The following is a 17,642-nucleotide window of genomic DNA, read 5'->3' on the forward strand; positions in this document are numbered from 1 at the left end:
TCCTTCCTCCCTCCCTCCCTCCCTCCCTCCCTCCCTTCCTTCTTTCCTTCCTTTCTCCCTCCCTGTTTCTCTCCCTCCCTCCCTTTCTTTCCTCCTTTCCTTTCTCTCTCTCTTTGCCTTGACAGTTTTTGAGAAATACTGAACAGTTAATTTGTGTCACAGTTTGGATCTGTCTGAGGTGTTTTGGTGTCCTTGTGGGGTAATAGGGTTTTTTGGCAAGAATGCATCAGAATTAATGCTGTGTTCTTGTCGGAGCCTTCTATCAAGGGTTGGTCTGGTGCTTCATTTTCCTGATGATGTTAATCTTGACTTCATGATAAAGGAAGCTTCTGTCACGTTCCTGATCAACTGATAAACTCTGCTTTGTAATAAAGAAGTGTCTCCCGAAAGGGACTTGGAGGCCCCGTAGCCACCCTTCTGTCATTTCCCAGGCACAGATTTTGGCACCTATTGGCCGACCATGTCTACAGAGTTGTTGGATGTTTGCCTAATGGTGAGTTTTCTTTTCCCCTTTGTTCTAACACATTTCATTTGGAATTCTTCTACAAGGGCAAACATACTCCATTCTTTAAAGTTATCACTCTAGGCATTCATGCGTGATCCTGTGGTTAAAATTTCAGGTCATTATTGTTGATATTGTGGCACCAAGCATGCCACTGTGACCATTCAATGCTTCTGTGAGTTGATTACTGCATGCAGGGGCAACTTAGACAGGAAATTGCCATTTGGGTAAGTCCTTTTTACTTGTACAGTGTTCCTTTCTGCACAACCATCACCCTCAAAGATTGCTAACTCTTGATACCTGTCCTCTTTACTGTTCTCACTCGGGGGATGGGATTAGGATTCTATATTCTGCATTTTTTACAAACTCTTCCACTGACTGCTGTGGTACTGGTCAAGATCAAGGGTGGGGGTGACACTGCTTTGGGTGAAGTATTTGACTTCTCATTGTAGTTGCTATCTAAGTGTGTGAAAAGAACACAGGAATCTCCCACAGAGGACACAATGGCTAGCCCCATTCTCTTGAGAGGAGAGTGCCATTCATTCTACTGAGTTAACAAAGAAATTGTAAAAGCCAGTCTTGCTCTACTAAAATAAGACATTTATTTGTTTTATCATTATAGCCTACCTATGCCCTCAAAGATTTCCTATGGGGTAAAATAGTAAAAACAATAGCAGACAAACTTGAAGGAAAAATTTCTAGGAACTGAAAATAAATTGCTTACTGTGATAAGCAATATAATTTAGCTCTAGGATTTCTGTGTGTCAAGGAACAAAAAGGTAAACATCAAATTGTATTATTGTATTGCCTCTGAGTTTAGGGTTGCATGAACATATTGTGATGATTTTTTCCTCTCTTCCCACAGACCTTCATCTCAGCTACACAAACATTTTACCAATATCTGTAACGCATTTCCTTTATGAGAGTATAGCACCATATTAAAGACCAGTTTTAATTCAAGGTACCTCCAGTATATTGCTTTCTGAATATCAAAATTTACATAAAAACAGAGCTCAGACTACCTAGGTTTGTTTTAGAGAAGAGATCTGAGACACAGGTGGTATGGTAAGGACACTAAGCTAGCATTCATAAGCACTTGACCACCTAAACGTTCCTAACCATTACTTTACAATTTGTGATATTCTCTGCAGACCCGTCTCCCGCCTCTTGTTCTCTAAGGAGCCAATCAGTGTTAGAACTGCTTAATTCTAGGAACGCAGAGCTAATCCTCAGTCATTTCCACTCCATTTAAACCTGTGCTTCCTCAGTAATGATTTCAGTTCTCATTCATAAGCCGAGGATCGGGAGGGGTTGCTGTGGGGTTTCTATGGGAAGAGTGGGGGTGGAAGTCTGTGACTGATGGTCTTGGTTTGCTTAACTGAGGGGGTCAAGGCTGTGAGCGGACCAATGGGGAAGCACGATTGGCCTTTCGAAGGGGCTCTTGCTTATTGACTAACTCCAGGCCATAAATTGCAATTGCTTCCCTCCTTTCCTAATTTCAAAATCGCTCATTAAAAATTTATAGTGGGCAATCATCCAGCTATTTATGAGCATGTCTAGACAACCGAGATGCAGCCGGCGCGGGCAGGGTTGAGTCGAGATTTTTGGTGACCTGTTCAGATCAGTGAAGAGCTGATCTGATCAATGCAGCGGCGATGAGATGTAAAAGTCACTGGAGAAACAGACCTCAGGGAAAGCTAATGTTTTCTCTCAGAGTGGCTGGGCCACAGATGAACACCCTGTTTTTAACGCCCAGGCAAGTGTATAGGGGCCACTGCGTCAGTCTGTTCAGGCTACCATATAGAGCTGCTGTAGACCAAATGGCTTAGAGAACGAAAATGTATTGTCTCACAGTTTTGGAAATTGGGTCAAGATGCAGGGCTACCTGGAGTGCTGGGCTGTTCCTGGTGATATTGCTCTCCTAGGCATCCTGCATCCTCATCTTCCTCTCCCCCTGTGCACGCTTACCTTTGGTGTGTCTAGCCTTGCCTATAAGGACCCCAGACTTGCTGGATTAGAGGCAGACCCTTAGGATCTCATCTCATCTTAACTTAAAGGTATTATCTCCAAGTCCACGTACACTCGGGATTAGGAAATCGGTACTTGAATTGGGGAGCACACACATGTCATTTGGAGTCAGCCAGTCCAAAAGAATAGCTAGCTCAATAAGATGAGACCAGATGGAAACGTCCTGTGTAAGGGAGGTGACAGATCACCAGATGGAGCCTTGGCTTTCTCAAGTCATAACGGTCAGTTTTGTATCTCAAACAATCAATTGGCCAGGCCATGCTTCAGTGCTAGCAAAAATACAGGTTTCCTTAAAAGCGAGATCAGAGCAAAGAATACAGTCCGCAGAACGAGAGAAGCAGAAAAGAGCATGTAATTTCAGAGCCCAGAGTTCTTTGAAGGGCGGGGGAGCCGTGGTTCTTTGGTTCTTTTTATGAGTTGAGGCAGAGGGAGGAGCAGATACCCAGAGGCAAGAATGGGGCGGCTCCTTAACCCTGATTGACAGATGGGCTGTTACATAACTTTGGATGATCTGCTTGTGTACAAACCGTGCATCCTATAATTTTAAGCATGTGTGCACCCAGTCATGCATACACGGGTGCTACAGGGGTTTCCCCCCCTTAATAGGCTGCTTCAAGGATGACTTTGCTTTCCTTGCCCTTCAGCCCAATACTGGTTTAAGTCAACGTTGCTTTCCATTCCTTCTTTGAGGGGAAAATGCCAGACCCTAGATTACCCACAGGAGGGGAGGTGCTGGGTGTTGCCTAAGTGGGAAGGACCGGCACATTTTTCGAAGGGGAGTTGCTCGCTGTCTTGAGCTGTTTCTCTGTTCCCCTACCTCAGCTCCATTGTGTTTGGGTGATACGACTTAATTACCTAGCTGGCAGCATGACCCATTAGTCAGATCTCAGGCAGGGATTATGAGCTCACACGCATGGACTGTTCGGGAAACCACCCGTGCTTTCTTGACATGCCTGGAGACAGGCCAGGGATAATCGGGACACTTGGGGGGAGGTGTGAAGGCTGGGCATTGATGAATCTTGCAGCCCCTCGACAATTCTGATTTCCAGAGACTGGCGCTCTGAGTGAATAATGTCGTGTAATCCATGTCAGCAGAGCGAGGCGGAAGCAAAGAGAGGATGCACGGGTCGGTGCCCAGATTCTCCCCCGTCACAGAATGTGCGTTTGTTTGCATGGGGGGTAATGGGCTATGTGTAATTCTTAATGATGTGGTAAATTGGAGGATTGTGGGAGTGCGGGACGTTCCCAACCTGTGTGTGCAGAAAGATCACATGAACCCGGAATCTTTTAAGGAGCAGAGTCACAGAGATGAGGACTATTGATAGTCCTTGGGTTTGTCTGCAACATCTCAGCTCGGCGAGGGGGTAACTTCTGCAACTGTCCGGATGGGGCTGATACCACCAGGTGTGCGTACCGGAGCAGAGTTCAATGGCTACATGCTCCCCACTGTGAATTTGGAATAGGGGCTGGCAGACACCAGTTAGTTAGGGCTGATGTCTGGAACTAACAGGATATAAAGCCGGGAGCTGAAAAAGTTGTATCAAACTGGAACCGCTAAAAAAAGCACTTTGGCTGAGAGAGGAGAGTGAATTAGATATGCAGACAGTAGCGAGATGGATTCTGGGAAGGGAGGAGGAGATTGAGGAGGAAAGTTGGAGCATGAGAGAGAGAGATAGTGAGCCTGAAGCTGGGAGGGTAATAACTTAACTCCTCAGGGGCACCAAGAAGAATTCTGACTGGCATGGCCAGCGCTGAGGGTGGGCGGGCAGGGGAGGTTAGCAGAGAAGTGGAAGAGGAACCGTGGTGAGCTCAGAACCTTCCAAATAGTTTTACAATTCAGAATCTGCTATAATATTAAGTTCGCTAAATAATACTAGCTTCTAGAACACCTACAGAGCTAGGAGAGCACTGTATTTTAAATCTTGTAAGGATACTCTATGCAGAAATGGAATCATAGCTATGTATTCAGTGATGTGCTTTCAAAATAACCCAACATTTCAAAACAGACATCAAGCATTTCTTCAGTGTCTTTGTTGCTCTTCTCTGATCTTGCCCCATTGCCCCCCCTTTCTAGTAAAAGCTCCTGTAGTTACCTCTCAGCCTCCTGGGGTCTCCCCCACCTTTGTAGTTATAAATTCAGAATCAGAAATGTAATGTATTAAAAGATGATGAGAATTTTCAAATTCTCTTGTTAGCTTGCAGAGAGAGGAGAGAGAGAGAGAGAGAGAGAGAGAATGAAAATAAAGGCTGTACTCTGCTTCTATCATTTGTATTCTTTTTTTTTACAGTTCTTACTTAGTTTTTATTCATAATCATAAACTTAACTCTGCAATCCAGCTAGACTTGAAGGGGAAATGAGGAAAATATGGAACCCAAAGAACTTCAGTGAGAGCAGAGATTACAGGGTACTGCGAGCAGATGGGGCTGGGGTGCTCTCCTGAGCTACAGAAGGAATGGTCTGGTGGGTAAGAAGCCTGCAAGTCAAAAGAATTAGAGCTGTCCACAGTCGGAAATAGTGATCTTCTTGCTGGTCTTGCCATTCCTGGACCCAAAACGCTCAATGGCTTCCACAATGTTCATGCCTTCTTTCACCTTCCCAAAGACCACATGTTTGCCATCCAGCCACTCAGTCTTGGTGGTGCAGATAAAAAACTGGGAACCGTTTGTGTTTGGTTCAGCATTTGCCATGGACAAGATGCCAGGACCTGTATGCTTCAGGATGAAGTTCTCATCCTCAAATTTTTCTCCGTAGATGGATCTGCCGCCAGTGTCATTATGGCGTGTGAAGTCACCACCCTGGCACATGAATCCTGGAATAATCCTATGAAAGGAAGAACCCTTATATCCAAATCCTTTCTCTCCAGTGCTCAGAGCACGAAAGTTTTCTGTTGTCTTTGGAACTTTGTCTGCAAACAGCTCGAAGGAGACGCGGCCCAAGGGCTCGCCATCGGCCGCGATGTCGAAGAACACGGTGGGGTTGACCATGGCTGCAGCAAGCGGTGAGAGGGGACAGCGGCATCTGCAAAGCGGCCTATCATTTGTATTCTTACATGTTTAATAATAGTGTCTTATAAGAACATAGAATCCTGGAATTTTGAGAGTGAGAAGGACTCAAAAAAATCACCAAATGCAGATGGTCAACATATAGATGAGGTTAGTTGGCTCCAGATTGTGAAATCACTAAATGAAGATTACCCCTCCAGAGAATGGCCGTCTAATCACTGGGGTGGAACTGGGGGAGCGGCAGCTTGTCTATTGTTGCAGACCGCCGGAAGGAGAAAGAGCTGTGAGGATGTCTTTAAGCTGTTCGCTGTGTAGATGGGTGAACAGAGCTCACAAGCATCCGGTGGCTCACCAAGGGCTCGGGCATTGTTAATACTGAAGCTAAACTTTAGTCAGACTCTCAGGGAACTATGGCTGGTGTTTTTACTTGCTTGGAACTGTAGTTCCTAAGTGTCCAGTATAGGATTTCTCTCTCTCTCTCTCTTTTAATACTTTGCCCGTTTTTATGGTTTAAATTTGTTCTCTGGCAATTCTCTAATGTGCATAGTGTATTTGGCTTACTCTCACCCCAACCCTCTCTTTTCTGCTTCTCATCCTTGTCACCCCTCCCCCCAACTCTCTCTATTAGATACTGTCCCTACACTCATGTGGTCTTGTTAAGTCCCTCACCGGATCTTACCAGGAATGTTCGTGTGATCACAGGTTTGGAACTCTCCATTGAGCACGGTGGACTCACCGCTGGATAAACAACTGAAAATGGGATCCCCACCCATAATCTCCCAGTCACCAACAGTTCAGCAGGGAGGGACAGGGCTGTCTAAGCCCCTCACCAGGTATGATTTGCTGTCAACAGGTCCAGTCTCGAGTAGGCCCGGTACAGGCAAGAATAGGTGTTGTGAGATTATGTGTGTAGGCTTTGTCATCATGAATGGAAGACGGCATTTCCTAGCTCTTCTCCCTGCCTTCTGGTGGCTATTACATTCTTTCACCCTCTTCTGCTGTGTTCCTCGTATTTTCAATTAAAAGATAAAAGCCATTTCTTAGGCAAGTTAACATACTGTACTGAATATAGTACCCATAATGCTTTGGGGAAAGTGATGCTGGCACGCCCTCCCGACCCTACTACCCACACGCTCACAGTGTCCTATCCACTACTCTACATTCTATATCATATGGTACCTGGTAAGATTCGGAGACACGTCTTGATTCTACAAAGCAGACCTAGAAGTCCCTGCAGCCAGCCAATACCAAGGAAGTCCAGGCCTTCCCGATTCAAGGTCTGGGAGAATTCAGGCTTCCTAAATGGAAATGCATCAGGGAAACTGCATCTTCTTTAAAAGCTTACATGGTAACTTACAGATTTCTACAAAATAGAACAGGGTAGGAATGAATAGGAAGAAAAGAGAAGATAGAAACTCATTTGTAGTCTGGCCTAGGGTGATGTGGTAAAAATCATTAGTCATCCGAAGTGGTGGGAGTCTGTGTTCCGACTTGTCGCTGTCTCTTAGTCTGAGGACGCGTTCCAGATCAATAGACATTTGGATGAGGACACTGATTGTCATTTTCCCCAAACATAGAAGTCAAATACAAAACGCTTACTAATTTCCAATGTGCCGACTAACTCGTCAAGCATCCCAAGGAGCCTTGTTCATTTCCTTCACAACTGACCAGTGGACTCCCCTCGTCCATCACCATCTGTCTAAAAATTATTGTGAAGACCTCATCTAATAGCATTCAGATGCTGCTTTGAATTAGAAATGTCACTAAGATGGGAAATATAAGCATGTCTAACATGCAGTTTTCATGACTGTTCTTATTTGCCAGAAATAACTACAAGCCTAAATTATGGCGTTTTAAACTTAAAAACATTTTCAAAGTCCTCCAATATTTTGTTTGAATAGGAACAGGATCTCTTTTATTGAACGAGTATAAACGAATTCCACAAATCTTAAGAAATACTTTTTAAAAAATCGTCGCCAGAAAGGTAGAAGAAACCCAAATAAAGTGGAATGAACAGTTTAAATGGAAACTTGGAAGGGCATGACCTTAAAGCTGCAAGAATTTAAGAAAGACATAGATGGTATCTTGCATAAGACATTTGTCTTTAATATTTAAGACTTTCGTGATGCTAAATGGATGTTGGACTACCTGAGGCTCAGGTCTAAGAAAAAATAAAACCCTGCTGTATAATTATAATTCTGGTTCTAATATGCTTTCATTTTATCTACATTAAAACATCCTTACAGAGAGAAGGAAGCTATTATTGCACTAATCTCACCCTCCATGCAGGCTCTTAAGTGCTCTGTTATAGGCACTATAGACATTCTTGGACAAATAGATTTCCATGTAAGAAAATTCAGAAGCAAATGATAAAGCCATATTATCATCATGAATGATGTAATTAAAATTAATACACTGTATCAGACTCACCCAAAAGGACTTTCATTCCAAAATTTGCTTTCTAAATTTCAAATAATTGCAAACTGAAGTAGTAAATGTATTCCTATTCCAATTCTTTTGGCGTGACTCAAAACTAAAACTGAAAATAAGGAATATTTACAAAAAACAGTGTGATTAGCTTCAGTCCATGGTGTGACTGTCATTCCAGCTGGTTGGGATACTAATTACGAGCAAGTCCAGAAGGATGAAGCACACAGATAACACTGCTCTTGTATCTTAATAAGATGAACCACAAACACTTTTACATGTAGTATCTGCATTTTTATTGCACAAAAGGGAAGAAATTACTTGGAAAATGTTTGGAATGAAAACAAACAAATCCTGTTAGGAGATCCTTGTCGTTGTAAATATATGAGCCTGGTCATCTCAGTCAAGGCTGGGTCTTGATTTTTTCTATCAACAAAATGAGGTTAGACTAGAAAATTCTGTAAGGGACTTTAAGAGTTAATGCGCTTGTGGTGACAAAAATAAATGCTTGTAAATTCCATTTTTAAATAAAAGGAGATCTATCAGAAAATACTTTAACCACAAAGGACTCTAGGTGGTATGAACTAAATACTCAAAACCAATAGCATCCTCATATCCATTTTGATAGGGGTCCCCAACCTCTTCCAGGGAAGAATGTATTACTGGTGTTCCGACATCTGTCACATCTCCTCGGAGTCAATGACATCAAAGGTACTGTGCCATCTCTTTAGCATCGTCTTCCGATTAAGTTTGGTGTTTTCCACAGTGACCCAGAGTCAAGGAAGAAATCTTTTTTTTTTTTCTGATCTTAAACACTTTGACAGCTCTTTAATGTCTCCTGCATCTCAGCAGGTGGTTTTGCGTTGCCTAAATAGAGAAAAAATAACTAACATGTGATACCTGAATTGATGTTTCTTCCTTCTTTTTTACTTTGGCTTATTTTTGGACAATTTCCTACATAGATCCATCGATCATATCCACGCGCGACTCTTCTGCCCTCCCCTTGCCCCACTCTCACCGCCATGTCCTCTACCCCCTTCCTCTTTTCCTTTGCATTTCTTTAAACTTTCTTAAATGAGTAAATTTTAGTCCTGCAAAACTTTGACTGTAAACATTTATTCTCAGTCTTACTTTCTTCTTGATTGTCTTTCTTTTGGAGGCAGAGGTCCAGTTTCCTGGGAGAAATTGGCTCTGAGCTTCCATGGATCTTAGTTCAAGAAACCCGGACTCGTTGAAGCTTTATCCCTTTCAGTACAGTGTGCCTGTCCTCCTAAGACAGTGGTGCTTAATCCTCCTAATGCTGTTACCCTTTATTATAGTTCCTTATGTTGTGGTGACCCCCAACCATAAAATTATTTTCATTGCTACTTCATAACTGCAATTTCACTACAGTTAGGAACCATAATGTAAATATCTGATATACAGAATATCTGGTATGCAACCCCAAAAGAGTCGTGACCCACAGGTTGAGAAACATGTCCTAAGTGGTCCTAAGTTTTCCTGACGCAGCTTGAGCAGGGCTGAGGAACTGGTATCTTCATTATTCACCCTACATCTCACAGACAAGTTGGCTATAAGCACTGCAGCTCATCCATTCATCTTTTCTTCCCCTATCCTGATGCTGTGACTTACTCCTTGGTCTTTTTCCTGGGGGCATCATGCAATCATCCATGAGTTAGGAAAACATAAAATAATCTTTCTGGCATGGGGAGAGGCAGGGAATACTCTGTGAGTCCCTTTTACCAATAGAACCCCCAGGATGTACTTAGAAATTCTTCATTATGGTGGATGATGGTGGGAGAAGAAAATGGAAAAGGGAAAGATTTACTGACAAAGACTGTAGACAGTGTCACTAGGCCTTCCCTGTTGTGTTTTGAGGGCTGGTCTGAACCCACCATTCCTAATGTATGTGAAGGACCTTGCAATATCCATTCTAAAATAATCTTGTGAATGCAAGTATCCAAAGTCTACCTTGAAGACACTGGGAGAGAACAAAGACGTTGGTAACAGACCATTTCAGCCTAAAGATCACACGCTACTGCCTGTGTTGGAAGCCAGATTTTCCTTACATCAGTCTCCTTAAGTAATTATGTCTCATTTTGTGGCTGAGAGCCTTTACCAAAATCTACCCTTAAAATTGTTTCCCAAGGGTTGGTTCTGGCTCTGGTCCTAAGAACGCACCTGGTCACAGGCCTATGCATCTCACCCTTCTCTGGTGACCTTGGTGCCAACCCCTTCCCTGTGATTTTTCTAAGAGACACTTCATTCCAGTGCATTTGGTTTCTTCCATTTCCCACAGGACAGTGGGAGGAGACGTGGCTATTAGGTAGAGTTGGAATTGGAAGGCAACCTTTGTCAGGAAATCTTCTTTGGCCTCCAGCTTCCTCCTTATTCTGTGCTTTCACTCAGCATAAATTCCTTTTAATTTCTAATTAATGAATTAGAGAATTTTAGAGAGTAAGATTCACTTCTCACTGACCTTGGTCCTAGGTATCTAACAAGAGCAGCCAGTAGAGTACCTGAGAAATAGAAGCAATAGAATATACTGATTTAAGGAAGCTCCTAGCGGATTCCTTAAAGAATAACATAATGTATCCATATATTATGCATATGAGAATTAACAACATGGAATAGTCTTATATGTAATAATATGCACATTATTACAAGAGATACACCCTTTGTTCAACAATTAAATATTTCAATTGCACAGAGCCCCACTGTTTGACCCAGTTTCTCAAATGGGAAAACCAGTGTCAACCCATGTGCAGAAAAGCCTCCCCAGCTCTTTGTCAAAGATGAGTAAAGATTCATCAGGAATTCTTTGGAACCGTCCTGTAGTCTTCACCTGTCTTGGACAGTAAGAATTATAGAAATGATCATTTCCCTAAAACGATATCAGCTCAGAAGAACAGGTTGTCTTATGGATTAAGATTGACATAATACATTGCAGAGAAGTCAGAACTATCTGAAAAGCCATACCTTTTATTTGAGGGAGACATATTTCTCAAATGTCCAATAACCATAAAAACGATCCACATCTTGTCATCTTAAATTGCAAACATGGAAGAGGGGCAGGATAGCATATTAAGAGAATTAAGCCAGGCATAGAAAGACAAATGTTATATGTACTTGTGCATAGATTGAAGCTAAAACAGTCGATAGCCCATAGAAGTAGAGAATAGAGGAGTGGGCACCTGAAGTTAGAAATGGGAGAACTGGGGAAGAAAATTAGATGAAAGCACCCCAAAGGTTACATAGAAAAGAGGAATTCAAATGCATTGCCATACAGTGGTGCACCTATAGTGTATAAGCGCGGCTCATATATCTCACAATAAACTGGAAGACTTCAAAGCCTCCTATTATAAGTGATACATGCATAAGGAGACGCGAGAGCTAATTACCCAGATTTGGTCATTCGCATTGCATATAGAAATTATCACACATACCATTAATATGTGTCACTGAAATTAAACCAATGGACTATAATAAATTGACTCAAGTAAACCATTTTACTGTAAAGCATCTGATTTGAATCCAGCCCAAGGTAGATGTGATTCTACTTAATTACTGCTTTTCTGGAGCTAGTAGAAGTACATCTTAAACCCAAGGGATTCCAGCAACTCCGAATCAGCATCTCTTGCCTAATGGTACCCAACCTCCTAAGCCCCCTCCTCCCCTAGTGCCCGGAGACCTCTGCTGTATTGTCTGCTTTTATGAGATCAAAGGGGGATTTTAAGCAGAATGTCTGTCTGCTGAACAAACATAATCACAATTTTCAAAAAATGCTCAGGATTTTAGTCATTCCTTCTGAGAAATGCTTTTTTTTTTTTAAATAAAAAAAAAAACCTCATTCTCATCAAATGGTAACATTTTCCACTTAGTTGTTAGAAAAATAAGCTTTTAAATTCTGGAAACTCAGATGGCCTATGGATGTCATTGATAGTTATTGCTCTAGAATACAACTGTAGATGACCTATCACTGACTTTGTTGCAATGCCAAAACCCACTGTGTCTTTTTACTAAAAAATCAAAAAGTGTTTAGTTACAGGCGTTAGGGAAATGACTCAGTCGGTAAAGTGCTTCTAGCTCAAGCCTGAGGAGTGAGTCTGGATCCTCAGCACCCATGGAAAAGCCGGGTGTAGTCATAGCGCATGCGTGTAACTACACCACCCGAGAAGCAGGCACAGAAGTATCCTTGGGTCTTATCGGGTAGCCAGTCTTGCAGAATTGCTGAGCTTCAGACTGACTGAGAGAACCTGCCTCAAAAAAAAAAAATTTAAAGAAGACACCTGATGTTGACCTCCATGGCACATGCATATTATATACACAAACACGTACACACATATAACACACACAAAATAAATTTAGACATTAGTTCTTTTTTACTGTACTTTTAGAACCACCATTTATGCATATAGCTATATGAACGTTTATATATACACACATTTAGTATCTTAATGTGTGTGGATATGTGTAACATATATGCTTGTTTTTATGTCTTTGTGCATATGTATGTCTATGTATATCTGGTATATGTATTTATAAGAAACTCTATATAATATATAAGAAACATTCTCTCACTTTCTTTCAAAGGACTTTCACTTTGTCCAAATTTTGTTTAGCAGATCACATTGCATTTAAAAGATTTCTTTGTGCATGCTTGGCTCCCATCCAGCTCTCCTGTGCTATCTATGATGCTGGCTCTCCAAAACCAAAGATTGTCGGTGTAGTCATGGGGGTACTGAGTTGAAGGAAAAGATAGAACCAGTATCTTACAGTTACTTAAAGAGAAGCATAGACTGTATGATATCCCTCCCCCCAATTCAATGTGTGATGAACCCCCCCTCCACTCCTGGCTCATGACTGTACTGTTTCCCATTTAAAGAGCTGTTTTGGCTGTAAAAAGCATATTAAATGTCCAGAGAGCTTCACTCAATATAGGAGGCTTAGTTCCCCAGTGCAATAAATTCCTCGCACATACTGTCTGGGATCTATCTCGTAATAAGCACCCTGTGCTATATTTGCCAGGCACTTGTTCATGTGGATGACTACAGAACATAAATCCCTTATTCAACTTTTATTGTGCTTCTTTCTGCAGCTTTGAAATGACATTAAAAGACCCAGGGTCCTAGTATTTGTTGTAGTGTTTGGACGTAAGTAGCAGAGGGGCTTTATTTTTCCTCTTGAAAATGCCACCGTTTCTATCCCATCAAGGCTGTTCAGGGGCATTTCCCCCCCAGAGACACCTCCACAGGACCCCCAAACTGTGCAAAAATGTTCCCATTCTTCTCAGGGATTTCGAGCCAGGTCTCACTGTCCTCTGCCCTGAGAATCACCTCCCCACTGCAGAACCTCACGTGTTCTGAAGTCCTCCTGCCTGGTGTCATGTCTATGCCTGTTATTATCACTCGCTCTGGTCTTCTAGAAGATTAAGCCTGGCTTATGTATTGGGTGAGGACTTGTGCATGTTTATCTTGGTTCCTCCTTAGTACTTGGCTGGATATCATAAAACACTAAAGGTCGGAAAGCTGCACTGCCACAGGCTGACCACTATGAGCTTTGGGGACTAATTGACTTGTGTTCTGTAAGAAGAATCAGTTAAATCTTCTTAAAGAAACTTGAGAAGAGCAGAATCTATAGCGCAAGAGGAATTGGAGGCTCCTTTCGCAGAAGAAGGGATTGAAATCGTTAGTGGGAGCAATTGTTAGTGAACTAGTCAGGCCTGGTGCTAACAACTTCCACTGTGGGAGCTTAGCCTGTTTGGACGCTCACCTTTCTGGACGTAGATAGAAGGACCTTGGTCTTCCCGCAGGGCAGGGAATTTGGACTGCTCTTCAGTATCGAGAGGGAGGGGGAATGGAGTGGGGGGAGGAGAAGAGGAGTGGGGATAGGGGGAGGGAAGTGGGGGGAGGGCAATATTTGGGAGGAGGGGAGGGAAATGGGAAATGGGGAGCAGGTGGAAATTTTAATTAAAAAAGAATAAAAATAAATAAATAAGTAAAAAAAAAAATCCTCTCAATAAGCACACGGTCTACATAGAGTTGACAGTGTTGGCTATCAGCGAAATGACTCCTAAGTATCAATTCGCTCCATTCTCTCAACAAATGGTATGAAGTATTATTGCAATCATTCACATTTTTATAGATAAGTAAACTGTGGAGACATTTAGTAATTTTTCCAGTTTGCAGGCTTCGATTGGAGCTTAATGGAAGCACACTTGCCTACAATATGTGAGAGTCTGGGCGCTATCCCCAGTATTGCCGAAACAAAAGCAAATGTCCACAAAGAGGTTTAGGAATGTCCTTCATTTGCACTGTGTATGAAGCGTGATTGAAATGCCAGTGGTCTATCCCAGACCAACCGCTAGAGCACAGCGCTTTAGCACCACCAAGGGCCATGCTTAAACCCAGCAGTTGGCTAAGGCTAGGGTCTGAGACAAAACTAGAATCTTCTGTCCATAGAGCTATATTTTCAATGAACTCTGTAGCCGACAGCTTCTAAGACGGCTCCTAGCGGTTCTTGACCTATAACGTTCTCATATCGCTGTTTAGGTCTGTCCTTGGGTGTGAACTGGAGTTAGGGCTCTGTCCTTGGGTGTGAACTGGAGGTATGGTCTCCTTCTAAGGAAAAGGATGTAAAATCAGTGCTGCAAAATCACACTCTCAAGATCATGTCAGAAAGGACCATGGAATTCATCTTGCTTACCCTCATTCTGCTTGACTTTTCCTTCTTGGCTGTTTTGATGCAGCAAACAGTCATAAGAAGCCTTGAGAGGGATCCAAGTGGCACAGAACAAAGAGAACCTTCCGGTCCAAAGCCAGGCATGAACTGAGTTACACAGTCCAACCACTTGGCTAAACCCGAATCCTTCCCACAGACACACAAAGGAACTTTGGCATGAATTCCCACTCGGATCTCGAGATAACCCTAGGTACCTCTCATACCTCTGTGAGTCAAACAGACTCCAGGTTTCTGATCTGTAGAAATTGTGAGAAAATTATTGCTTGATCCACAAATTAAGGGCTATTTTTATACAATAACGCAAAATGAACAATAACAAACAAATCCAAAGCGAATCCTTGCATCTTCTGTTTACAGAGGAATGAGAAGCAAATTTGAATCAAGCAGTCAAAGACCGCATTGAAAATCATAAATTCCTGCTTTGAAGTATTAAAAGAAAAACTATTCATTTGGCACTTACCATTAACTGCATACTCACCATGCACCAAGGAAACAGAATTATAAACCCTTACTCCTCATTGCTTCGGAGAGATATTTTAAGTTAAGCACATGAATCCATCAAGTTGTCAGTATTTAGTAGTGTCTTTGAATTCTCATCTCCAGTTGTCTCATCAAACTATGCAGTATGCTGTCTTTGTTTAGGGTTCTTGGTCCACATATGTTACCCAAGTCTGAGAGATTTCTTTTTGTATCTGTTCTGCCTTGATCCTATGCTTTGAGATTTTTCTGACTTTAGTCATGACCTATATCATGTTAAGAAAATGACAGATTTCCAGTCTTCACATTTCCCAGTGCTTGTGGTACTCCAGGCCCCGAATCTACAAGTTGCTTTTTGTATTATATGCTGTCTTTTTAAAATCACTTTTACTGGCATAGCCAGGAGGTAGTGGCACACACCATTAATCTTAGCATTCAGGAGGCAGAGGCAGGTGGATCTCTGTGAGTTTAAGGCCAGCTTGGTCTACAAGGGCTAGTTCTAGGCAGACTCCAAAGAGAAACCCTGTCTCAAGAAACCAAAAAAAAAAAAAATCATTTTTCTGTTCTGCTGATTTACTGACTGTTTAAGATCCTGACTATTCCAGTTCTGTCTTCCCTCTGTGCTATGTTCAAGACGGAGCATAGAGACAAGTGTTCGCAAACTTATGCTTCCTGATAAATATGTAGATGAAAACTGAATCTCCTCTATCCTACAATGGGCCTGATGTCATGTTATTAAATAACCCCGCCCACAGTCACAGGACACAGACATGAACACACACATCCTCATCCCGGCGCATCAGCTCATTAACAGCCGAAGGTGAATGAAAATGATCACCCCCTTCCTTCTGTTACCAGCTTGCTGGCATCTTTCACATGGGCAGAAATACATCTGCTTTGAATAAGAGGAATCATTATGAAGACCCCTATATGACCAGATTTCTAGATTGAAGAAGAAGATTAGAAGTGAGCCTTTAAGATCTCACAAGAAGGAAGAGAAGAATAAGCCACGTGGCAGTCTCATTTGGGAAACACCAATGTATATTGCACATGATAGAGGATATTTTATATGACAAATTAGCTGGATGTAGTATGCCCTAGGTAGCTGTCAAATATTATTCGATAGGGTTTTAGGGATACCCACATAGCTGATAAAACACCATCTCTTCTCTATGTGGATACTGAGGATCACTTGTGGAGACTGTTTCTGGAAGAAATTAGCATTTGAATTGCTGACCTGAGAAGAGCAGCCATAGGTGGGCAACATCCAGTTTATTGAGACCTAAATAGAAGAGGATGCAAAGGAAGAGGGAGCCACCTTCCTCTGCTAGAGACCAAACCTGCATGTCTGCAACGTTAACTCTGGACTTTGAACCTCAGAACCCAGCCCCAGATCTACAGCATCAACACATCCATCATCCTTTTCCACTCCTTAGCTTTTTCGATAACTCTAGCTGCCCTGCTTCTCTAGCTTGCAAACAACAGATGGCAGAAACTTTGGACTCCATAGCCACCTACGCCAATTCCTATAATAAATCTCAAAATATATGTGTAAGTATGTATTTCTCCAATAAATATCATCTAAATGTATATATCCATATATTCTGATCATAATTCTCTCTCTCTCTCTCTCTCTCTCTCTCTCTCTCTCACACACACACACACACACACACAGTTTCACTGTTTCTTTGGAGAACGCTGACTAATGCAAACACACATGCATTTCATTTGCCCAGTTCAATCTGGAGATAAACTTTCAGTCCCTTTAAATTTTATAATGAAAAAGGATTTAAAAATTGATGTTTAGGTTTTTTTTCTCCCTTAGATAAACATTTCTAACATAATTGCTGAGCTCCTTGGATTCCATTCCATTTATTTTTTCTGTATGACTTTTATTAAAGCTCTGTTTAAGTTCAGGCAGCAGGCCACTGAAAAGCATGGAGCGTGTAGGCATTAGCAATTTCTTCAGTACATTCAAGTCAGATCACCATGTGTGTGTTTTAACTTTCAAATTCTCTTTTTTCCCCCTCCTTAACTCTTGCATGGAAAGACTTGATTTGGAGGGGGGATTGATTAGAAAGGGTGTACCCTACTTTCTCAGACCTTTCTGAAGGTTCCCCCTCCCCACAAAACTTTCCATGGACTAAGGATCATAAAGGCAAATGATGAATTTATAGCATTGTTAAAAAACTGACTCTTATGGTTTTTTTTCCCTCTGAGCTATGCTAGCACACCTAAACGGGTTAGTATATAAAATAAATGGGCTGATGAGAATGGATTAGTAAAGGGGAGAAAAACATGGGTATCATAGGTTAAGAAGAAAGAGATAACTATTTTCAAAGGAGTGTGAAGCTTTTTGTCACCCCCAACATGGGGAGATGGGTTCTGGATACATGCAAATCATGAAGGATGATTTTCAAGTCTTAACCCTGGTGATGGATGGAGCCCCTCAGATTTGGGGAAT

The 17,642-nt window shown here is 42.0% G+C and overlaps 1 protein-coding gene across 1 annotated transcript; it reads right to left on the reverse strand.

The window, feature by feature from the left end:
- Positions 1–4,911: 4,911 nt before the first annotated feature.
- LOC130869956 (peptidyl-prolyl cis-trans isomerase A-like) lies at positions 4,912–5,523 on the reverse strand. The gene has a single exon (XM_057762487.1). It carries the CDS (start codon positions 5,513–5,515, stop codon positions 5,021–5,023), a length of 495 nt encoding a protein of 164 aa, XP_057618470.1. The 5' UTR covers positions 5,516–5,523; the 3' UTR covers positions 4,912–5,020.
- Between the last annotated feature and the right edge of the window lie 12,119 nt (positions 5,524–17,642).

This window comes from Chionomys nivalis, chromosome 2 (genome assembly GCF_950005125.1).
Source record: "Chionomys nivalis chromosome 2, mChiNiv1.1, whole genome shotgun sequence".
Taxonomy (NCBI): Eukaryota; Metazoa; Chordata; class Mammalia; order Rodentia; family Cricetidae; genus Chionomys; species Chionomys nivalis.